Raw genomic sequence first — 21,930 nt, forward strand, 5'->3', positions numbered from 1 at the left:
CCAAGTCAACTAAGGGCGCAATGCCTGTGTTAGGCGGGTGCAAGTCCCTTGCGGCAACCTAGGAGGGTTACAAAGGGTTGTGCCTCCTTGGGAGCAAGCCGTGCCAGCGCACTGAGGCTGCATCCAGCCTCTATGGCAGCTTGCACCAGGTAGGTTGCGTCAGCCAATACAGGGATCTGGGGAGGGTGGGGAGGAAGAAGCGGGAAGGAGGTGTTCTGGGGCAGGGGAAGGGTGAGCAGATGGGGCGGGAGTCAGGGCTGAGACCCAGCTGTTATGCTGGATCCCAACCCTGTTCCCTGAGCAGTGTTCTTCTCGAACTTATGCCACCACCTGAGGTGGTGCAATACTGAGGAGACCCATTGTGGGGTAGGGGGAAGAGTGTCCCCTTACCTCTTGCTCAGCCACTTTGGGCCCTTATCTTGTACTGGATACAGTGCAGGCCTCCTAGCCTGCCTGTTCCAGAACAAGATAAGGTTGTGCTGCATGTTTCATAGGTAAAGTTCAAGCTACACAAAATGGTAGCCGAAGCACTTGTTTAAATCTACTTCTATTCCAATCACGTCATTTCAGAAGCGTATAACTTTTAGTAAAAAGAGCATGTGGGTGTGTCTGTACAAACACCGCCCACCTTCTGATCCTAGAAATGAGCCCTAAGCAAGAGGGAGGAGGACCTAAGGTACAGGCAAGCATGGGATAGTTCTGCACATGTACATATTCACAAACACATAGTATGGGAAGCACTGGGCAATTAGAAAGGCTGTCAACTAGTTAAATAAAAGCTAGTGATCTGCCTTTTAACCAACTGTTTAAACATTATTGCCAGATCATCAGTTCAGGATTTTTTCTTTAGTATTCTGAAGTACAAGACAGCAAATTGTAAAAGCTAACGCAATTACTAATGAGTCCCAAAGTTACTCATCCCATGAAGACAAAATGTCACAGCTAAAGACCCATCAGTCATGATTCAATCACATTCAAAACCACCTTAGCTAGGTTGCTGCTATTGTTTGAAGGGAAACCTACTTGGAACTAAAAAGCCTCAGAACAAATGCATCTCTCATCTCCAATTAAGATTTGCCCCTCGATGAAAATTTGAGTAATCTGTCCATTAAATAGGTATACGGTGCAATCCTATGTATCCAAGTCTACTCAGAACTAATTCTCACTGTGTTCACTGAAGCCTACTCCCAGCTCAGGATACTCTCCTGTACTTAACTTCAAGCTTGCAGCCCTAACAAAGATTTCTATAGAAGAGAGAGGTGACTGAAAGTGCATTCAATATTTTACACAATGGATCATTAGCCCGCTTATGTACTCCAGCAGAACTATGGGAACTTCACATCAGGAGCAAGAATCACATTTTTACTATTAAACATTAGAACAGTGGAATGGAAAGTATATCTCATGGAGGCTGCTTTGGGTTTCTTTGGCTTGATAAAGTTAAAACATGCAGAAAGTAAGACAAGACAGCTCAAGGACATCACTTACCCTTTTTCCAGCCTGGGGCAGGCAGATCAAACAGAAAGAGTGGGTCAGGGTCAGGACAAGTTCCTAAGCAAGTAATACTAGGAAAACAATCCCATGGAAGGTGTTTCCTCAGCTGCCTTCAGTTCTGACAAACAGCCCCAGGAATTGGGACCACTATGCTAAATTAAGAGACGTAAACACATTCATTCCTCTCTAAGCAACTGTCCATTTTCTTCCTCTTAGAAAGGGTTATGACAACATTTAAATAGGACACTTCTCAGAATTTGAGTTGCTTGCCATACATGGAATAAGCCCTTAGTTGCAATGAAAGGAATGTTTGTTCACATTGAGGCAAAAAGAAATCTGATCCCATGCGCTGGACTAGTGTCTTGAGAAATGGAAAGCATCAGTTTGGCTTTGTTGGCAAAGGAGCCAAATTCGCTCTGGCCACTGTCAACAACTGCTCTGATGCCACAGAAGCACTAAGCAGTTGTGGACTAAAAGGGAACTAGAGCTTAATACTTAAATGTCAAGGTGCACAAGCAACTGTTGTTCAACAACTTTAGCATTACATGTGTGCCACAGGTTTTGGACCAGCAGCTGAGCAATTTTGGAGAAAGAAGCAGACATCTTTTCCATACATACGGATAATGTTTAGTTATTCAGCTTGAGCACTGTTTATCAGGCGGTTAGCCCTGGGAATTTAAAGACGCTGATAAGTGTGCCACATCAGAACAGATCTAATGAAACAAAGCAAGGGTACAGGAAGGCACCTATCGCCTTGGAAAAAAATCTGCTTTATAGTCATTATTATACATTGCTGTTTTGCAATACTGATATTGGAAATGTGTCAATATGAAAATCCCAATTTTCTCCCTGCTCCAGAAAGACTGTTTACTGCCATGCTAAAAAAGCAAATACACCATAGTCAGGCTTCAGTCAATTAGCCTCTCTTCTATACGTGATGATATCAGCTCTTTACAATGAGGTACTTAGTACAGGCTGGATTTGTGTGAGAAAGACCAAGCCAAGCAGCAAGGCATTCTTTAAAATTATTTAATTACACACCTTTCAGGTAATAATAGACAATAGTACATTGCCATCATTCAATTATTTACACCCCTTTTTCCCTGTAGCTTCAAATAGGCATTTGAAAAGTTTATGCAGCAGTATCTCTTCTTGCAGTGGGATAGTGCTGGGTTAAGGCTCCTGTAGGAAACAGTCCTGGCCCAGTAGGAGTCAGTGGGATGATGCGTTACTGGCTTGAATGGTCCAACTGAATGTCCTTAATAGAAGAGCTTCCTCCTCCAAGATGGCTTTAAAGATGAAACAGTGAGCTGGAGTTCTAAAAATACCGAGATCAATACAAAATGATGCATAAGCCTTCAAAGCTGAATTCCCTCCCTTGTGCTGGCTTCATGAGACCAACACAAGTGACGTTAGGAGAGTTTCACTCCTATTTTGTTTTGTTCTTTCTTCATCAACCGCTGTGCCTCTTTCTCCATTTTCTTCCTTTGTTGCTCAGCTGATCTTTTTTCTCTTTCTGCTATTTTCTGCTGCCTGCAAATTCACAGAAGATACAGGATGTAAGGAAAAGAAAGTCCACGTCTAAGATAAAGTTTGGTTATGCACAACCAAATTTGACACTGCACTGCAGCCATTTTCTGAACTTTACCAGTGTTTTAAAATGTAGAACCCCCTACACATCCACCCACCATGGGACTAAGATCCATATACCCCAATATTGCAACAAGCAGTGCCCAGTGAACAGAATCAACAGGTGAAAACACAAAGGACATTCTATGGAAGGGGTGGGTTGATTTCAGCCTTGCTCCTTTTTTGTAACAAGAACCCCTCATTTTAAGTTACCAAACAAAAAAGTACATTTGAAATCTGTAAAGTTAAGGTATAACTAGCAGCCCAACCCTAACCAATTTTCCAGCACCAATGAAGCCATAATGCAGCATCAAGGTAAGGAAACAAAAATTCCTTGACCTTGAAGAGGCCACCGTGACTGCGCCCCCCCCCCCCAGGATGTAGCGTGCACCCTGTTGGCATGGTTGCATCAGTCCTGGAAAGTTAGGATTGGGCTGTAAGTTTAAGAATATAAGAAGCTCTTGTCAGATCAGATAAAGGTCCAACCTAGGTCAGCATCCTTTGCAAGAATTCCAGTAACCAGCAGGCTAAACTAGACTATTGGAATCTACACAGTCCCACCTCTGCTAGAGGCTGCTGACATCGGCGTGCCCTCAGTAAGCAAAAATTCTATCCAGCATTGTGCTGGGGCATATGGCAGGGAAACAAATAGCCTAAGCCCACAATCAGAGAATTTGCGCCTCATGTGTGCGCCAAGGAGCAAAACTAAAACTTGATTTTCCTGCTTCTCACCTTATGCTTGACACATTACATCCTACTAAGCATCAAGCTTCCTTTAGTAATTATATTTTAAATGACACACCTGATTTAAAATTAAAATTCATCTAGTTTGCACTTTCTTCGACAGATTAAGCATAATTAAGAATAATTAGAAAAGGCTACATGCTACTACTGTTATAATCAAATGCAATATAGACTCACACCTCTATAACGGTGCTTTTCAAATTGGAATGGAAATACCTATTTGAAGGATATCATGGATAGTAATAAAAGAGATGCATTTTAAAAGATTGAATGCTGTTCTATAGGCTTGATTATGTAGTTAATTGAGGATTCATTTGGATTCTACTCTAAAATGTATACATCAAATTCATACCAGGAATACTGTAAATGTAATTAGGGGCCCAATCCTAACCAACTTTCCAGTGCCGATGCAGCTGTGTCAACAGGGCATGTGCTGCATACTGCGGTGGGGAGGGGCAGTTAAAGGGGCCTCCTCAAGTTAAGGGAACATTTGTTCCCTAACCTTGGGGCTGCATTTTTTCTGGCAATTTGGATAGGATTGGGCCCTTATTTACATTTACAGTATTGTCAGTATAAGAATTACTTCATCCACATATAGGAGACCTGTGAGATTAGCAGGTTTTTAAAAATACGTGCACATTCATGCATGTATTGGGGGGGGGACAACAAGCAGAAATAATGCCACAAAACCAGTTCATACTATGAGCCTTTTGAATGATTCCTCTCTCCCTCAAACAGGTCAAGAAAAAGAGGCTGACGCTCTGAGCTGTTTTCTATTCTGCAATCACCTTTTGTTAGTTTTACTCTTTACTTTACATGACTTGCTTACGTATACTCTTGATATTTTTCAGATACAAATTTATACTAACATTCTGAAAGAATCTGGAAGCTGTCACATGGGGAGGAGGGGAAATGGAAGATAGCTTGTGCAAGAACTACTAAGAAAGTCACCCATTTAGGTTGCACCAGAGACTCTCTGTTCCAGTGAATATCCGGTAATTGACAAGAGACAGAAACACAGATATATTTATTTTACTTTAATGAGTTATTGAGAGAAGCCATCTTAGCAGTGTACTGAGCCCTCTGCTGGTGACTCTAGGCATTATTTTTAGAATTCAACATTTTCAATTTATGCAACTCTCCCACATTTTACACATAAGAACATAAGAACATAAGAACAGCCCCACTGGATCAGGCCATAGGCCCATCTAGTCCAGCTTCCTGTATCTCACAGCGGCCCACCAAATGCCCCAGGGAGCACACCAGATAACAAGAGACCTCATCCTGGTGCTCTCCCCTACATCTGGTATTCTGACTTAACCCATTCCTAAAATCAGGAGGTTGCGCATACACATCATGGCTTGTACCCCATAATGGATTTTTCCTCCAGAAACTCGTCCAATCCCCTTTTAAAGGCGTCTAGGCTAGACGCCAGCACCACATCCTGTGGCAAGGAGTTCCACAGACCGACCACGCGCTGAGTAAAGAAATATTTTCTTTTGTCTGTCCTAACCCGCCCAACACTCAATTTTAGTGGATGTCCCCTGGTTCTGGTATTATGTGAGAGTGTAAAGAGCATCTCCCTATCCACTCTGTCCATCCCCTGCATGATTTTGTATGTCTCAATCATGTCCCCCCTCAAGCATCTCTTTTCTAGGCTGAAGAGGCCCAAACGCCCTAGCCTTTCCTCATAAGGAAGGTGCCCCAGCCCCGTAATCATCTTAGTCGCTCTCTTTTGCACCTTTTCCATTTCCACTATGTCTTTTTTGAGATTTGAAACAATTTGAAACAATTGGGGGGGACGACCAATCATCTCTCAAGTAATGGAAAAAAGATTAAATCTGACAGTTCTTAATTAGCATAAGTAAATGCTACTTCAGCAAATTACATATTCACCATTTAAAATGTGTGGGAAAGTTTTTCCAACACAGCACACTTTGCTCTCAACAGTGCTGCACTAGCACCACTGACTAACAAGCTGGTCGTCTCACGATGGCTACTTGATGAGGAAAGCTTCTCCAAGATAGCTTCCATCTCCCTGGCTGGGTAGATGCAAAAAAGCACTACATTAGCTAAGACAATATTTTTTTGGAGCAAGATAGGGTCAGAATGCATAGAGAAGAAACCACAAATTGCATCAGAGTCATCTGACTGAACTAGAATAATCCATCAACAGAGAAGTGGGTATTGTGTACCTATGACAACTGTGCTGGCAAGACCATTGTTAATCAGTATTCCCGTTTTGAGATACTGTATACAAGTATGAATGACCTCCGCACCCAGCTAAAGAGTCCATATGCCTACTGAGAAATGGCTGTTGGTGACTCTTGCCATCAAATTCAATAGAAAACAGAGTTTTGGAATTAGTTACTTATTGCTATGCTGTGCCCTCAAACAGAGGCAATCACTGCTGAAAATCTAATCATTCATTTCATGTGTACAGAATACTAACTCCATGCAGGAGAATTAACATCAGCCACCTATAGTCACAAGAACCCTCATGCCCTTTCCCAATTTACCAACTTGCTGATAATAATTTTGTGCATGTTGCTAGCAGTTTTGTGACAATTATTGTAAAAGGAAAGCATGAAATTCCTGCTATTCATAAGGCTGGGGGGAGGTCTTGAAGATTAACACAGAACTTTTAACACCCCCCCCCCCACCATTTTGCAAGTACCTCTTTCTCCAAGGACAGCTGCTATGTGCGGGTGGCTCATTAAACAGTATTCCTACAGTTTAGGAAACAGATCAGGGAGGTGACAAGGAGGGACAGGGTTGTAATCATGGGGGACTTCAATTATCCTCATATAGACTGGGTCAATTTGTGTTCTGGTCACGAAAAGGAGACCGGATTCCTTGATGTGCTAAATGACTGTGGCTTAGAGCAGCTAGTCATGGAGCCCACCAGAGGGCAGGTGACTCTGGATTTAATATTGTGCGGTACACAGGACCTGGTTAGAGATGTAAATGTTACTGAGCCATTGGGGAACAGTGATCATGCTGCAATCCGTTTTGACGTGCACGTTGGGGGAGGAATACCAGGCAAATCTCTAACAAAAACCCTTGACTTCCAACGGGCAGACTTCCCCCAAATGAGGAGACTGGTTAGAAGGAGGTTGAAAGGGAGGGTAAAAAGAGTCCAATCTCTCCAGAGTGCATGGAGGTTGCTTAAAACAACAGTAATAGAGGCCCAGCAGAGGTGTATACCGCAGAGAAAGAAGGATTCCACTAAATCCAAGAGGGTGCCCGCATGGTTAACCAGCCAAGTTAGAAGGCTGTGAAGGGCAAGGAAGCTTCCTTCCGTAAATGGAAGTCTTGCCCTAATGAGGAGAATAAAAAGGAACATAAACTGTGGCAAAAGAAATGTAAGAAGGTGATATGGGAGGCCAAGCGAGACTAGGAGGAACGCATGGCCAGCAACATTAAGGGGAATAATAAAAAGCTTCTTCAAATATGTTAGAAGCAGGAAACCCGCCAGAGAAGCGGTTGGCCCTCTGGATGGTGAGGGAGGGAAAGGGGAGATAAAAGGAGACTTAGAGATGGCAGAGAAATTAAATGAGTTCTTTGCATCTGTCTTCACGGCAGAAGACCTCGGGCAGATACCGCTGCCCGAACAGCCCCTCCTAACCGAGGAGTTAAGTCAGATAGAGGTGAAAAGAGAAGATGTTTCAGACCTCATTGATAAATTAAAGATCAATAAGTCACTGGGCCCTGATGGCATCCACCCAAGGGTTATTAAGGGACTGAAGAATGAAGTTGCTGATCTCTTGACTAAGATATGCAACTTGTCCCTCAAAATGGCCACGGTGCCAGAAGATTGGAGGATAGCAAATGTCACGCCTATCTTTAAAAAGGGAAAGAGGGAGGACCCGGGAAACTATAGGCCGGCCAGCCTAACATCTATACCATGTAAGATGGTGGAATGCCTCATCAAAGATAGGATCTCAAAACACATAGATGAACAGGCCTTGCTGAGGGAGAATCAGCATGGCTTCTGTAAGGGTAAGTCTTGCCTCACGAACCTTATAGAATTCTTTGAAAAAAGGTCAACAGGCATGTGGATGTGGGAGAACCCATGGACATTATATATCTGGACTTTTAGAAGGCATTTGACACGGTTCCTCACCAAAGGCTACTGAAAAAACTCCACAGTCAGGGAATTAGAGGACAGGTCCTCTCATGGATTGAGAACTGGTTGGAGGCCAGGAAGCAGAGAGTGGGTGTCAATGGGCAATTTTCACAGTGGAGAGAGGTGAAAAGCGGTGTGCCCCAAGGATCTGTCCTGGGACTGATGCTTTTCAACCTCTTCATAAATGACTTGGAGACAGGGGTGAGCAGTGAGGTGGCAAAGTTTGCAGATGACACCAAACTTTTCTGAGTGGTGAAGACCAGAAGTGATTGTGAGGAGCTCCAGAAGGATCTCTCCAGACTGGCAGAATGGGCAGCAAAATGGCAGATGCGCTTCAATGTCAGTAAGTGTAAAGTCATGCACATTGGGGCAAAAAATCAAAAGTTCACATATAGGCTGATGGGTTCTGAGCTGTCTGACAGATCAGGAGAGAGATCTTGGGGTGGTGGTGGACAGGTCGATGAAAGTGTAGACCCAATGTGCGGCGGCAGTGAAGAAGGCCAATTCTATGCTTGGGATCATTAGGAAGGGTATTGAGAACAAAACAGCTAATATTATAATGCTGTTGTACAAATCTATGGTAAGGCCACACCTGGAGTATTGTGTCCAGTTCTGGTCGCCGCATCACAAAAAAGATATAGTGGAAATGGAAAAGGTGCAAAAGAGAGCGACTAAGATGATTACGGGGCTGGGGCACCTTCCTTACGAGGAAAGGCTAAGGTTTTTGGGCCTCTTCAGCCTAGAGAAGAGACGCCTGAGGGGGGACATGATTGAGACATACAAAATTATGCAGGGGATGGACAGAGTGGATAGAGAGATGCTCTTTACACTCTCACATAACACCAGAAACAGGGGACATCCACTAAAATTGAGTGTTGGGAGAGTTGGAACAGACAAAAAAATATTTCTTTACTCAGCGTGTGGTCGGTCTGAGGAACTCCTTGACACAGGATGTGGTGATGGTGTCTAGCCTGGACGCCTTTAAAAGGGGATTGGACAAGTTTCTGGAGGAAAAATCCATTACGGGGTACAAGCCATGATGTGTATGCACAACCTCCTGATTTTAGAAATGGGTTATGTCAGAATGCCAGATGCAAGGGAGGGCACTAGGATGAGGTCTCTTCTTATCTGGTGTGCTCCCTGGGGCATTTGGTGGGCCGCTGTGAGATACAGGACGCTGGACTAGATGGGCCTATGGCCTGATCCAGTGGGGCTGTTCTTATGTTCTTATGTACAGTAAGGAAGATACTTCCCTAGTTGCTGCTGCCTCCTGATCTCTCCTTCATGCTGTGCTCTACTTGGAATGACCAGGTCTAGGCTGCCACATATCCACATGTTACTGCAAATGTACTGCTGACCCAGCCATCTCCGCTTCCAGTGGGGATCCAGCTAGGCAAAATAGTGTTGCAGTCTCTATGGCACTTTGAACACATGCAGAATATTCTACATAGCCATACATGGCCAAGTACCACTAATGGAGTCATACAACAAGTTGAAAAGTATTGTTTTAACACTTACCCCAAAGCACATCTTCACTTGTCCTACACTTGCAACACTAGTCATTTATATAAAAGATTTACACCCAGCTTTTAAGGCAATGGTTCTAAAGCAGTGTTCAGGACAGAAACGACCAGCAAAACGACGCACAAATTGAAAGCAGAGAATTGGCATAAACAACAACTACAATCAGTTAAATGCCTCAGAGAATTTTTAAAAAGTATCAGCTCAGAGCCTCAAGCTTTAATTAGGCTAGTCGCTAGGCATAAAGACCTCGGACAAACTATTCCGTAATTAAATTCACAAAACTTCTGGGACATTAAAACTGATAGCTCTTACTATTATGAATCTTCTCCGTAATTTTGTTGCTCTGTGCAAGAGGTTTCTATTCTTAACTATCTCCTATGAAAGTTGACCAGCATTTCCCATGTTCTAGTACTTATCATCCCTCAAACCACAACTGCAAAGTTAACCACAAAAAGGTATAGTACTGACATTTTTGCTCAGTTACTGGACTTTGTAGAAGTTACCTCAGAACTTCTTCTGCTTGCCAGGCTGCATCTTCCTCTTCTTCCCAGGCATTTGTATTTTCCTGCCATGTCTCTAAGTCTCCCAATTCTGGCTGGAAAAAAAGAAAAGAACTCAATTCACCATTCCAACTGAATTCAAATTTTTGCTAAATCTCAGAATATTATAATGCACTAGAGTCCAGTGTTTCTCAAACTGTGGGTCGGGACACACTAGGTGGGTCACAAGCCAATTTCAGGTGGGTCCCCATTCATTTCAATATTTTATTTTTAATATATCAGACTTGATGCTATCATGGAATGTGATGGCATTTGGGGAAACAATACAGATCTGTACTTTTAATAGACTATTACGTATGCGCTTTTAACAGTGATAGTAAATGGAACTTAATCCTGGGTAAGTGTCGGTAGGATTGCAGCCTAGGATTGTCAAAACTCTTCCTGCTTGATGATGTCACTTCTGGTCATGACATTACTTCCAGTGGGTCCTGACAGGTTCTCATTCTAAAAAGGGGGGTCCAGGTGCGAAAAGTTTGAGAACCACTGCACCAGTCTAATGCAAACATTTCAGTTAATGAATCTAACTTTTATTTCCTATATCTTTTTTTCAAAGAGTTCAAGAGGATAGGAGAAAAGAACCAGACAGAACAAATAATTACAGATACTGTAATGCAGCCATTTTCAACTCGTGCCATGGCACACTGGTGTGCCGCGAATGGTGCACAGGTGTGCTGCGAGAGTTTGAGGGAGGATCATTTATTAGTAGGGCCATTGGGGGATGTGAGGCCCCCCCCCCCCCACCAATAGCATGGTGTGTTTTGTCAATGGTCAAAAACCGGATGGTGTGCCTTGACAATATTAGCACTTTGTCAGTGTGCCATGAGACAAAAAAGATTGAAAATCACTGCTGTAATCACTTCCTCATTTTTTACAATTTAATAAATTTTCACAGAAAAAAGGTTTGGCAATGTATTTCAGAAATGGGAAAAAACCCACCTTAAGCACACGCTTGGAGACATAATGCATTAACGAAAGTAATACTTTTGTTCTGAGTTTTATTTTTTTTAAATCAAAGTTTTTTTTATATAACTGTGTGCATGCATGTCAGATGATGGGGCATTTGGGTGGCAAATTGAATGACTCATCTATTAATTAGAAAACTGTTGGTGAGGAAACTGGATGAAATGATACCTTGATTGCTTTAACAATGCCATGGAGGGCAATCAGCAGGAAGGGAAATGCGTTTTCAAGGATGAAGCATCTCCAAAGTCTCTTTCTGCTGAAGTGGCTCTCCAGTTTATGAATGAGTGAGAATCTGCCAGTTCTACCAATTTTTCTTACAAAATTTAACAGGTTTCCTGTTCTATGGACACAAGTAGAATGAAAATGGATAGTACCCTGAAAGGTTTGTGTGGGGTTCACTCAGTGAGCAGAAGGTCTGGAAGCAAGAGTTGTGCTTACACAATGAAAAAGATCCCCTAAAAGAGAGCAATTCCTCTTCCCTTCATGAAGAAGCTCTCAGTGACAGGCACCTCTGTAGCAGGTTGTATACAATTTAGTATAATCAAAGGCTTCAAACAGTTCACTTTATCATGCCATTAACAAGACCTCTTTGAGGTATTTACATATCATTCAGGCATTTCCCTTGCAAGAATTCTGAAAAGTTTCTTTAAATTTAAGATTGAAAGCTGACTGCATTTAATTTTCAAGCTGATCTAAGACTCTATCAAACATTCTAACAACATGATCTGCCTCTTAACAAGCAAAAACAGTGACGCTTTCTCCTCTGATGGAAAGCATTAACCAGAAACAAAACAAATAGTACGAGTCAGATACTTACAGATTGGTGAATAAAAGGAACATCTTGTGTAGCTGCTAATCTACTAGAAAATGCTGCACTGCCATCCTGATTCCCAAAATTTAAGGGTTCACGTTTTTTAACAATAATCTAAAAGACAAAGTTGATGTGGGAACACATCAATGGGTAAGTTAGACCAAATCCTTTAAGACAAATCTATATGCATCAGGTATATAGACAGAAAGAGAAATTTGTAAGTAGCTTGTGGTTTTTATATGGCTTTATACATGCTGTGTTTTTGATGGTAGTTGTACTGTGGGCCATTTCATTGAATGAAGCAATGAAAGCAAATTGTGTGCACATTGTGCCCCCAAACTGTTGTGGTTTCCAGCATTAATGTTGTGAAGTTTTCCTCTAGTATGGGTAGGAGTCCTGTTTGTGTTGCACTGTATTGTTAAATAAATAAAAAAAACCTGACAGAAAGATAAAGTAAATTCACAAGTCCGCTGCCTCATTCTATTGGAGTTCCAAGCTACATAAAACAATAATAGAGTATGGTTGTCCTGGAAATCTTCCATCCTCAACACCAGCACTGAACCACCACCCATTCTACTGAGCCGATAGCTATCCAGAACAGCAAGCCATTTGAAGATCTAAATAGAGTAGCCCATGTAATTCTATACACATTTACCTTTTGCAAGACACTGGTCTTATTTTCTAACCACAGCCTATTCGCACATCCAGTCTAGTGAAACCACAGGTGAAAAATAATTTCTGTTCACTGACTGCTGATGTTGAATCATGACTGTTCTAAAAGTTGTCATAAAGTAACTGCTCATTTCAAAAAGAGTTATGAATGGTGGAAACATACTTTTTGCGTTTTCCTTATTGTTGGTGCCATGTCCTTAAAATAGTCAGGCTCCATTTCTTCCAGACCATTTTGCTGAGTAGCCATATTGCCATTACCACCTTCAATCTTCACACTTGTAGGAGCGTCTTCGTCCCATGAAGTCCAGTCTTCTACTTCTGGCTAAAGAGTAAACAGAAAGACTCTGGCGCTGTATTTACAAACTCAACATCAAGAATCTATATTTTAAACTGCTCTGATAGAATTATGGTTTAAGCCATATTCAGGCCATTAATGATACTACCTGTTTAGGAACTGATGAATAATCCATAGTGGTTGGCAAAGTTATTTGGTCCCCACTTAGTTTTCGACCTCTTCCAGTCCTGAAAAAGAAATATACAATTCTATCTAGCTCTGAAAATATGAGTACTACAAGAAGCTTCTAGAAAATGTTACGGATTAAAGCTACAGAATTAAAAGAAGTATTTTAAAGGCTAAATAAAAATGTAGTGAGTTTAAAAGGAAACACGAATCTTAGCATGAACACATTCATCATTAAAATATGAATGTAATTGTAAAGAAGGAAAATTTTCCAGCTGCTTTTAAACAGATCTGAATTTCACTAGTATTCTAAATTCTTGTTTATGCTTTGCACTATTTACCCAGTGAAATAGTGACATTTTATATTTCTATGATATGAAAAAAATCTCCTTTGCAAGCTAGTGTAATAAAATCTGCTCTGAACGAAAAATTCAAGCTTATAACCATGAGGTGTAGGGCTGATTTGGATATCTTTAAATGCCCCCCCCCCCCCCGAGTTGACCATCATTCTCTTTGGTGTATCCAAGAATAACATTAAATTGTGAGCATCTCATTTCCCTGTGTAAACTATTTGGCATACGAAGAAGTTTCAAGGACAAAATCATGGCATCATTAAGGGATCTCCAAGCTGACTAGTGTTATCACTGCTGATAGCAGTTGAAATTATTCAAAGCCATGTAAAAAAAATACCTCATGATCTGCCACAGGCTGCAATCCTATGCACAACTTTCTTGCGAGTAAACCTCAATGAATAGTGGGACTTAATTCTGACCAAACGTGCATATGTGCATCATTGGTTACTTGAAGGGCTTAGGCAGGTCCAGCAAGAACCCTCCACCCTTATACAGGTCTTTATCTTTTCTATATTTTTTTCAACTTTTTTTAAAAACTTCTGTATTCTTTGAGATGCTATCCCAAATCAGGAAAAAGTTTCTATCTCTTGCAGAACTCCAGAACAAACCTAATAACCTTAAAAAGGGGAGGGTTAAAATAGGTTAAACACCATGCCACCAGAGACATTAGCTTGGATTTATTATATAGATCTTATACAGATTCAGTTAAAGAATAAATTCAGAAGCCTATCTCTTTCTATTATCTATTAGAGCTGCTAAAACAAATATAATAGTACTTTCAGGCAGAAGCCATTTATACTTACAGCCATGCAAGTTAAAAGAGAACTTTAAATAATTCCTAATTCTTCTTTCCTCAGCATTACAACAGAATGGCAAAATTTTTCAAAAGGAAAAGAAAAATAGGTTAGAAAAAAGGTTCCAAGTAAAACAACTCACATGCAAACTGCTATTTACCTGCATATTAATCGCTTAAAAAAACCTAGTACAGCTGCCAGGCATGTACAAATTTTAAAGAGACGGAACTGTGTAATGGCCATGGTGAATGTCTTCACCTGCAAAAGGAAAGAAGAAAGTTACGCTGACTTGTATCAGGTATCCTTATATCTGCTTACTGCTTTTACTGCCACAGTGATGTAGAGCTAGTTCATGTAGATATTTTAATCCAAAGAGAAACTATAAGCATAGTCTCAAGGCATCTATATATTTACTAGGGACTTGCAAAAGGTCAAATGGAAGGGATGATTTAGCTTAGCACTTCTTTGATAGCATTTTCAGTACAAGTGTGCAAGCCAAAGGAGTAAACGCAAACAAAAACTTGTTTCAGAGGCATGCTTTCTGCACAGATCAGAAACAATGGCATTTCTTTATGAGCTTGCTCTCAGATGCATTTTGGCAATTATTCAAATTTAAGGCTGTACTGTTTTACAGCAGAAGTGGGATAGTGCAGAAACCCAAACAAGAAAATTTAACCTTACATAAAAGGTGCTTACTTTCACAGGGCACTACATTTACTGCATTTTATTACCATGAGCAGCTACTCGCTGACGAAAGTGAAATTACAAGCACATTTAGAGGCTTCTTCTGATTATGCATAGTATCCCTAGAAATTGGATGGGAATCTCTGAAGGAAATCTTTAAATATTTCAAACAACTAAAATGGGTGTTCTGCCACTTATCTGTAGTGCCACCCAAGTGGCAGAACATATGCAGAGTCCCAGATTCAACCTACAGTATCTTCAGTCCCTGCCCAGAAGAGGTAGCAAACAGCTGTCAGTATTAACAGGGAATACCAGATGTGGTCCAGAGTCAGAGATGGTTTTGATATACTAGTAATCATATTTCCAAGCCTACTTTCTGTTTTAAATTTGGGCAATCTTTGCACTTATCTCCCTTAACACTGCCAAGTTAAGTGAAAATAATCATTTAAATAAAAATGAAAGCAAAATGAGAATAAGCAAATTTCTTCTATACTAAAGTCATGAACACTTTTAAGAATCTGCTATATCAGGGCCTACAATTTGATATTAGTTTAAACAAGTCCTACAAAAGTCTCCAAAACTACTAGCTCATCTGCCCATGCACACCTGTTAGCTGTGCATCACACAATGACAGCCTGAAAAACAGCCAACCTTGCCAAATGGACAGAAACCAGTCTAAAAGTAATTCTTACTTCCTATAGCAACCAGGTAAGTGGCTATTACATGCCTGAAAGATTTCACTTCACTGATTCTACAGAAGAAGCAAATCTTAAATTTTAAAATCAAAGTCAATTAATGCAAAATGGTTACACTCTCAGCCTGTTCACAAGATCATTCTCTCCATTTAAACCATTTCTGCCCAATGTTGCATATATGCAACAGGAATCAAATGTTTCAGGAATCAAACCTGTGGGCTGGGCAGAAATGGGTTAAGGCAGTACTATTTTGGCTCCTAGAGTGTCACATTCACAGACTGACTCATACAAGGAAGTACAACTGTGAATTTCCACCTACTCTCTCACTCTCCAAACAATAAAGATGTAAACCTTATCTGTTTGGCTCTCACAGGAGTTTATTACAATTCAATCAGTCAGTCTTACTTTCATTGTGTAGTTTAATTTTTATGTGCAACGCAAAGCCATTACACAATAATTTGAGACTTGGGAAAAGAAATTATCAAGTAAAGAAAATATATGCTATCACCTTTTGAACTTTGATGATTTGAGCAATAAAAAATGAACATTCAATCCTACAACCTGAAATTCATTGTTATCCAGGTACACTGTACAGCTCTCTCAAGAGCATTACAACAGTTATTTGGAAATTCTTGTGGCACAGCAAGGTCTTTTCAGCAAATCGTTACCTGTATAATTACAAGCCTAAATCATTGTAGAAGCTGCATTTTATGCCACAAGCTTCTATAATTTTAAATATAGCAGGGCAGTAAAGCACTTCTTTATACTCCTTCATAAATGGCAGTCGTTACAGCTTCAGCAGCAATAGGAAGATGGGCGCAGCTATGGGAAGAAGGGGTTGTAAGTATGAACTACAACTCTAACTTCCAAGCTTGTACAGGTGTGGAGGTTTCAAGAACATAGTACCGCTCCAGCTGGAGGGGTTCGCTACTAGCAATCTTTTTAGCACAATGCAGTAGAAATGTAGGGTATTTTTCCTTATTATTAGAAAAATCTAATATAAGAGAAAACCATTCCCTTTGGTGTGAAACTTTAGTGTTTCCTCTATAGAACATAAAGGACAATATAAATCCCACTGCACTTTAAGCTGAATCCCAAATCTGTTACTTTCTGAAAATTTTCAACAATTTTCTCTTTTCAACATTTTAAAATATGTACATGTGTCCCTAAAAGAGAGACAGGATGTGTGCAGACTTTCAGCTAGTAACAGTCAATTCAAACCAAAATTACGGTTATTTGGAAGCAAGGTCTACAGATTTAAAACACGCCCTTCCAAGTAAATTTGCTTAAGAAAGACATTCTCCCTCAGATTTTTTTTTAAAACATATAATCATTTCTCACAGGATGACACAATCTTTTATGTCTGCAACTATAGGCATTTGTGTGTGGGGGGGGGGGATATTTTAACCCTGTTGTAGTACAGCCACTAACTATCCTGAAGGGTTTACAGAAGATCAAATACAGAAGAGATAAGGAACAGTTATCTTCTTAATTTGTGTAGCTGCTTACAGATAAATTGCAAACTCTTCATAGCAAAGTAGAAAATTGTTGAGTTTGGAATGAGTTCTACAGAGCTAACAATCACATAACTGTTAAATGGCAAGAATATAGCTCAGCCAGCAGGTTTTACTAGTTACAGCAACGTACAGCAAAACTCAAAGGTGCCACATTGTTGGCATAACAAAGTACGAACACTTAAAAATCACAGAAAGTGTAACATTGCATAAGATTTTTTTCCTGTACCAATGCTCCTTATTGTGTACAGGTAAGTAAGTTATCTTGTGAAAGCTAGTAAATGAAGCTTTCATTTTGCAACCATTCACGTTCCCCTAAAATTGTATTCAAATAAAAGAGAGGCAAAAAGTACAAAGAGATTTTTTAAGTGATACAGAACATAAGAGGAGCCCTGCTGGATCAGGCCAAAGGCCCATCTAGTCCAGTTTCTTGTACCTCACAATGGCCCACCAAGCACTTCAAGACAACAAGACACAGCCTGCATCCCGGTGCCTTCCCTTGCACCTGGCAATCTGAGGTAGTCTACCTCTAAAACCAAGAGCTTGTGCATACCATAATGATTCTGATTCTGATTGTGCACAGTTAAGAGCACAAGAGTTTCTTTTACATAAACCAAACTAGGTGGCCATATTCAAAATAATAAAGTGAGAAGAATACCTAGATGCCAAGATTAAGTCTAGCATTTGTGTAAGTTTTACAACTAAGGCTACAATCAAAATCAGACCCACTTATTCAGTGAAACTTGTTTCTAGGGGAAAAAAAATATGCTCAGGACTGGTTCACAAATGTTTCTAGAAAACACAAACATATAATGTGTATAAAATGTTCTCGTTTCATGATAAATAAAATCATTGTTTAAAATGGTTTTATCTATCTTGATCAACAAAGATATGTATTTCAATGGTACACTGAGCTACTGTAGCTCAGGTTCAATCACCAGGTTGGGCTGCTAAAGATCTAAAGCAGTGGTTCCCAAACTGGCAAGTCACGACCCATCAGCAAAGGAAGAACTTATCTCCACCCTTTTAAGGGACAGAGAGGAGAGATTGCAGCAATTATGTAACTATTTGCTAGGGCAGGGGGATTGCAGCAATGCTATCCCTGGAATTGCGCTGCTGCCAGGGATGGGAGGGGGGATTTTTATCCCCAGCCAGTACTTGGAGTCTTGGGAGGTCAGGGGGTGGGATTCTGGGAAGCCCTATACAGGGCTCCTCAAACCTCTGTAAGTGGGGAAAAATGGGCACTTCCAGTTTTTGTCATGTAACTGGAAAGTGCACGTTTTCCCTTTTCACACTTATAGAGGCTTGAAGAGCCCTGTGGAGGGCTCCCCAGATTCCCCCCACCCCGGAACCTTCCATTCGAAGACTCCAGTGCTGGCTGGAAGTAAGTGAAAAACCCTCCTCCTGTCTCCAGCAGAAGCACAATTCTGGGGATCATGTTGCTGCAATCCCCCTACCCCATGCAATACTTACGAGGTTCCCTACTCCTGAGGATGACTTTGGGAATCACTGATCTAAAGGTGATTAGTTATTTCAAATTGGTAAAGAGAATATCAAGACAGATAGGCTAATGGCATGATACAATATAAAGCAGCTTCATAAGATGTGACCAGATAATACAAGCTGGACTCAGCCTGCATTCTGCTCCAATGCAAGGAGTGGAATAGACAGCAAGAGAGCTCTTCCTTCTATGTTTGAAGCCTCCTTTCCCAGACCAAGATAGTCATCCTAGGCCTAGAGACAGACAACGGAATATGGGGCAAAAAGCATGATCAGTATTTGTTCAGTGGCCTTACCTAGTGTGAACCTTTTCTTCCTCAAAATCTATATCGCATGCACTCACAAGATGAAAGGATCAAGCAAAACTGAAAGAATGGTTGGGGCTATACCTACTGTGTGACGTCAGAAACTTAGAGCCAAATTCTATCCAACTTTCCAGCATTGATGCAGCCATGCCAGTGGGGCACGTGTTGCATCCTGTGGAAAGGGGCGGGGAAGAGGTCATGGAGACCTTACCAAGATAAGGGAACATTTGTTTGCTTACATTAGCGCTGCATTGCTGTCCAGTTGAATAGGACAGTTGCTGGACAGTTGAATAGGTCTGGGCCCTCAGCCTCAAAGGGTGACCCACGCTGGACAAACAATGATGTGTCAAGTGGCAAGCAGAGGAGAAGGAAGGGAAAGAGTTTTCTGTTTTGAAATTTTTTTTTATGGATAACTTTTTTATGAATAATTTTTGAGTCTTCAGAGAGAAAGCAGGAGACCAGCTCCTTTTTTTTTAATAGTAAAAAATAAGACAGAAGCAAATGGCCAATAAAAACTTAACATCATGTTACTTTCAGGCTGTAAGCCTGATCACAGGTGAACAGCTTTTGATTTTTTCCTTCCTCCTAAATGTTCTTCAACCTTGGGGTGGGACCCCAACGGTATCACTAAACCTCAGCTGCGAGGTCATGGCAACTCACAGGAACGAAAGAGGTTGAAGACCACTGGACTGGAGCACGACCCGGTAAAGGGGGTGGCATATGGCATATCCCTTTGGGTACTGGGAGACAGTGCGCCAGTCCTGCTCAGGCTCTCAGCAAATGTGCTAAAGCAGCTTTCGCTGGTGCCAGGCTTCAGAGTAACTTCCTCAGTACTCTCCAATGAGAATATCTGGTTGCAGTGTCCACTGCTGGGAAAGCACTGTAAGCGCAGGGAGCAGGCAGGTAGGGGGGAAACCAGCGGTGGATCCCCAGTCGTGTACTTTATGCGTTCACTGTGGCACGAAAAAGACTGAAGGCCACTGGACTGGAGCACCACCAAGCAAAAGGGCAGCACCTGACGCAGGCCTCGGAGACAGTATTCCAGCCCTGCTCTGCTGTCAGCGATTCTGCGCCAGCACCAGGCTTCGTGGTCGTTTCTTCTGCTCCCTCCAAGGAGAATACTGGGGGTGCTGGAGGGCACTGCAGGGCAGGGGGAGGGTGGGCGCGGCCAGGTCCTGGGCGGGGCGGCGGGGTCCGCTCTCTCGTCTCACATCCCCACGCGCATGTTCTTCTCTCCGTGCCGGGCCCAGGGCGAAGACCTCCCCGCTGCAGAGCGTCCTCCCGTTGCTGGCGCCTGACCAACGTCAAAACCGCCCCCGCTTTTTTCAGCGCGTGGGGACTTTGCACGCGAGGGGCTGCAGTGCCCGGAGCAGCTCCTCTTTCACGGAGCAAAGGAAACAGCCCCAGCGCCGAGAGGCGGCAGCCCCCTGGAGCGAGCCCCACTGCCCGCAACCTGCGAGGAGACCTGGGGCGAGGCTGCGACGGGAGCGAGCCCGCCGCGCACAAGGGACGGCACGAGCAGACCTGCGGGCCGGGCCAGAAGGCCCGCAGAGCCGAGAGGGGGGCCCCTCCCGGCCGCGCCGCTTGAGCGGACTCACCTTGACGCCCGGCGCGGAGAGGGCCGGGGGCGGCGCGGCCCAGGCCGAGGGGGAGCCGCTTCCCCCGGCGCCCGCCAGCTCCCTTCATGCACCGGCAGGCGCTGCCGCTGCCGTTCTCGGCGCCGCCATCGCCCGCTCCCTGCCAGGCCGCCGTCACCCGGGAGACCCGCCAGCTCCCAGCGCCCGCCTCTTCCGCTGCTCCCGACCAATAACGCGCGACCGGAAGGAGGACTCTCCTTGTGGCCCCGCCCCCCGCGAAGACTGACGTCTCGCTGAGGGAGGCCCGCCACGTGACACGGGCTCATCCGGGTCCTCGAGGCAGTCTCCTTAGCAACAGGCCTACGGGGCAGTCTCTGGACTCTGCTGCCTTAGAAAGGCCAGCGCGGGAGGGGGGAGGCGGCTCCGGCAACGCCCTCGCCACATGGAGGGCCCAAGTTAGCTTCATGATGCCTGAGTACCATGGCGCCGAGAGTGACGTCATTAGACATCATCAAGCACAAAGGGGTGTCATTAGGTAGGAAGTGACATCATTTGGCATAAAGTGTCATTAAGCCAGATGGGATGTTGTTAGGCATAAAGTGACATTGAGCAGGAAGTGATGTCATTGACCATAAAGTGACTTGATTGAACGGGAAGTGATGTCATTAAGCAAAGTGACGTCATTAAGCAGGAAGTGACATAATGTCCACACTTTCCTGGGAGTGTCCACACTTTCCCCACTGAATAAAATGGGACTGACTTCTGAGTAGACCTGGGCTCAGACCAACTGAGCAGTTCCAGCATAAGCAGGAAGTGACATCATCAGCCATAAAGTGACTTAATTAAGCAGGAAGTGATGTCATTAAACATAAAGTGACATCATTAAGCAGGAAGTGACATTGCTAGGCATGGTGACATCACTAGGCAGATGATGGCCTAAATAAGCCCTCTGCTGTCACATAGAAACTCATTAACTGCAAACAACCAAAGAGGAAAGGTGCATATCTGGCCTTCGGGCCTTGCATTTGACACCGCTGGTCTCTGCTCTCCCTTTCTGGGCCTCACAGAAGGGCTTTCTGCCCCAGGAAGGGTGCTGACCCCCAACAGGGCTGGCCCCCAAACTGGAGGTGGTATGCCACTCTGCTCCTCCCATGCCCTAGGTTGGAAAAGAGCAGGGGGGGGAGGCTAGTGTAGACCTTTTCTTCCACTCCGCCCCCTCTTCCTTTTCCACCCTAGAGATGAAGGAAAAAAGTGGAGGTGTACCCCACCCAGAGGAAATGAGCAAGCCAAGGCACTTCAGCCACAACATGCCTTCTTTGGGGAGGCAAGCCTACAGGGGTGGGTGCTCAGGGTGATGCCAGGAGGGACAGATGCAGGCTGAGTGACCTCAGTGAGCCTGTGCACCCTTGTACTACCTCTTTCTCTAAGCAGCACTGTGATGTAAGCCTACTCCTAACAAAGCCAGTTTGGGTGCCTTTGGAGAGAAAGGTGGGATAAAAACACTATAAATAAGCCACTGGAC

At 43.0% G+C, this 21,930-nt stretch overlaps 1 protein-coding gene across 1 annotated transcript; it reads right to left on the reverse strand.

The window, feature by feature from the left end:
• Positions 1-2,509: 2,509 nt before the first annotated feature.
• Positions 2,510-20,620, reverse strand: EBAG9 (estrogen receptor binding site associated antigen 9). The gene is made up of 7 exons (XM_066625186.1): positions 20,430-20,620; positions 14,294-14,391; positions 12,970-13,048; positions 12,690-12,848; positions 11,861-11,968; positions 10,024-10,115; positions 2,510-3,027 (listed from the first exon to the last, which is right to left on the reverse strand). The coding sequence occupies exons 2-7, from the start codon at positions 14,374-14,376 to the stop codon at positions 2,907-2,909; spliced, it is 642 nt and encodes a 213-aa protein (XP_066481283.1). The 5' UTR covers positions 14,377-14,391; positions 20,430-20,620; the 3' UTR covers positions 2,510-2,906.
• Positions 20,621-21,930: the final 1,310 nt, after the last annotated feature.

This window comes from Tiliqua scincoides, chromosome 4 (genome assembly GCF_035046505.1).
Source record: "Tiliqua scincoides isolate rTilSci1 chromosome 4, rTilSci1.hap2, whole genome shotgun sequence".
Lineage (NCBI taxonomy): Eukaryota > Metazoa > Chordata > Lepidosauria > Squamata > Scincidae > Tiliqua > Tiliqua scincoides.

Coding starts and splice junctions, on each gene's coding strand:
- EBAG9 (XM_066625186.1), bottom strand. CDS start 14,376: ATGGCCATTACACAGTTCCGTCTCTTTAAAATTTGTACATGCCTGGCA. Junction 12,849..12,969: donor ATTCATCAGTTCCTAAACAG/GTAGTATCATTA, acceptor TTTACTCTTTAG/CCAGAAGTAGAAGACTGGAC. Junction 10,116..11,860: donor TTCCTTTTATTCACCAATCT/GTAAGTATCTGA, acceptor CTTTTTTTCCAG/CCAGAATTGGGAGACTTAGA.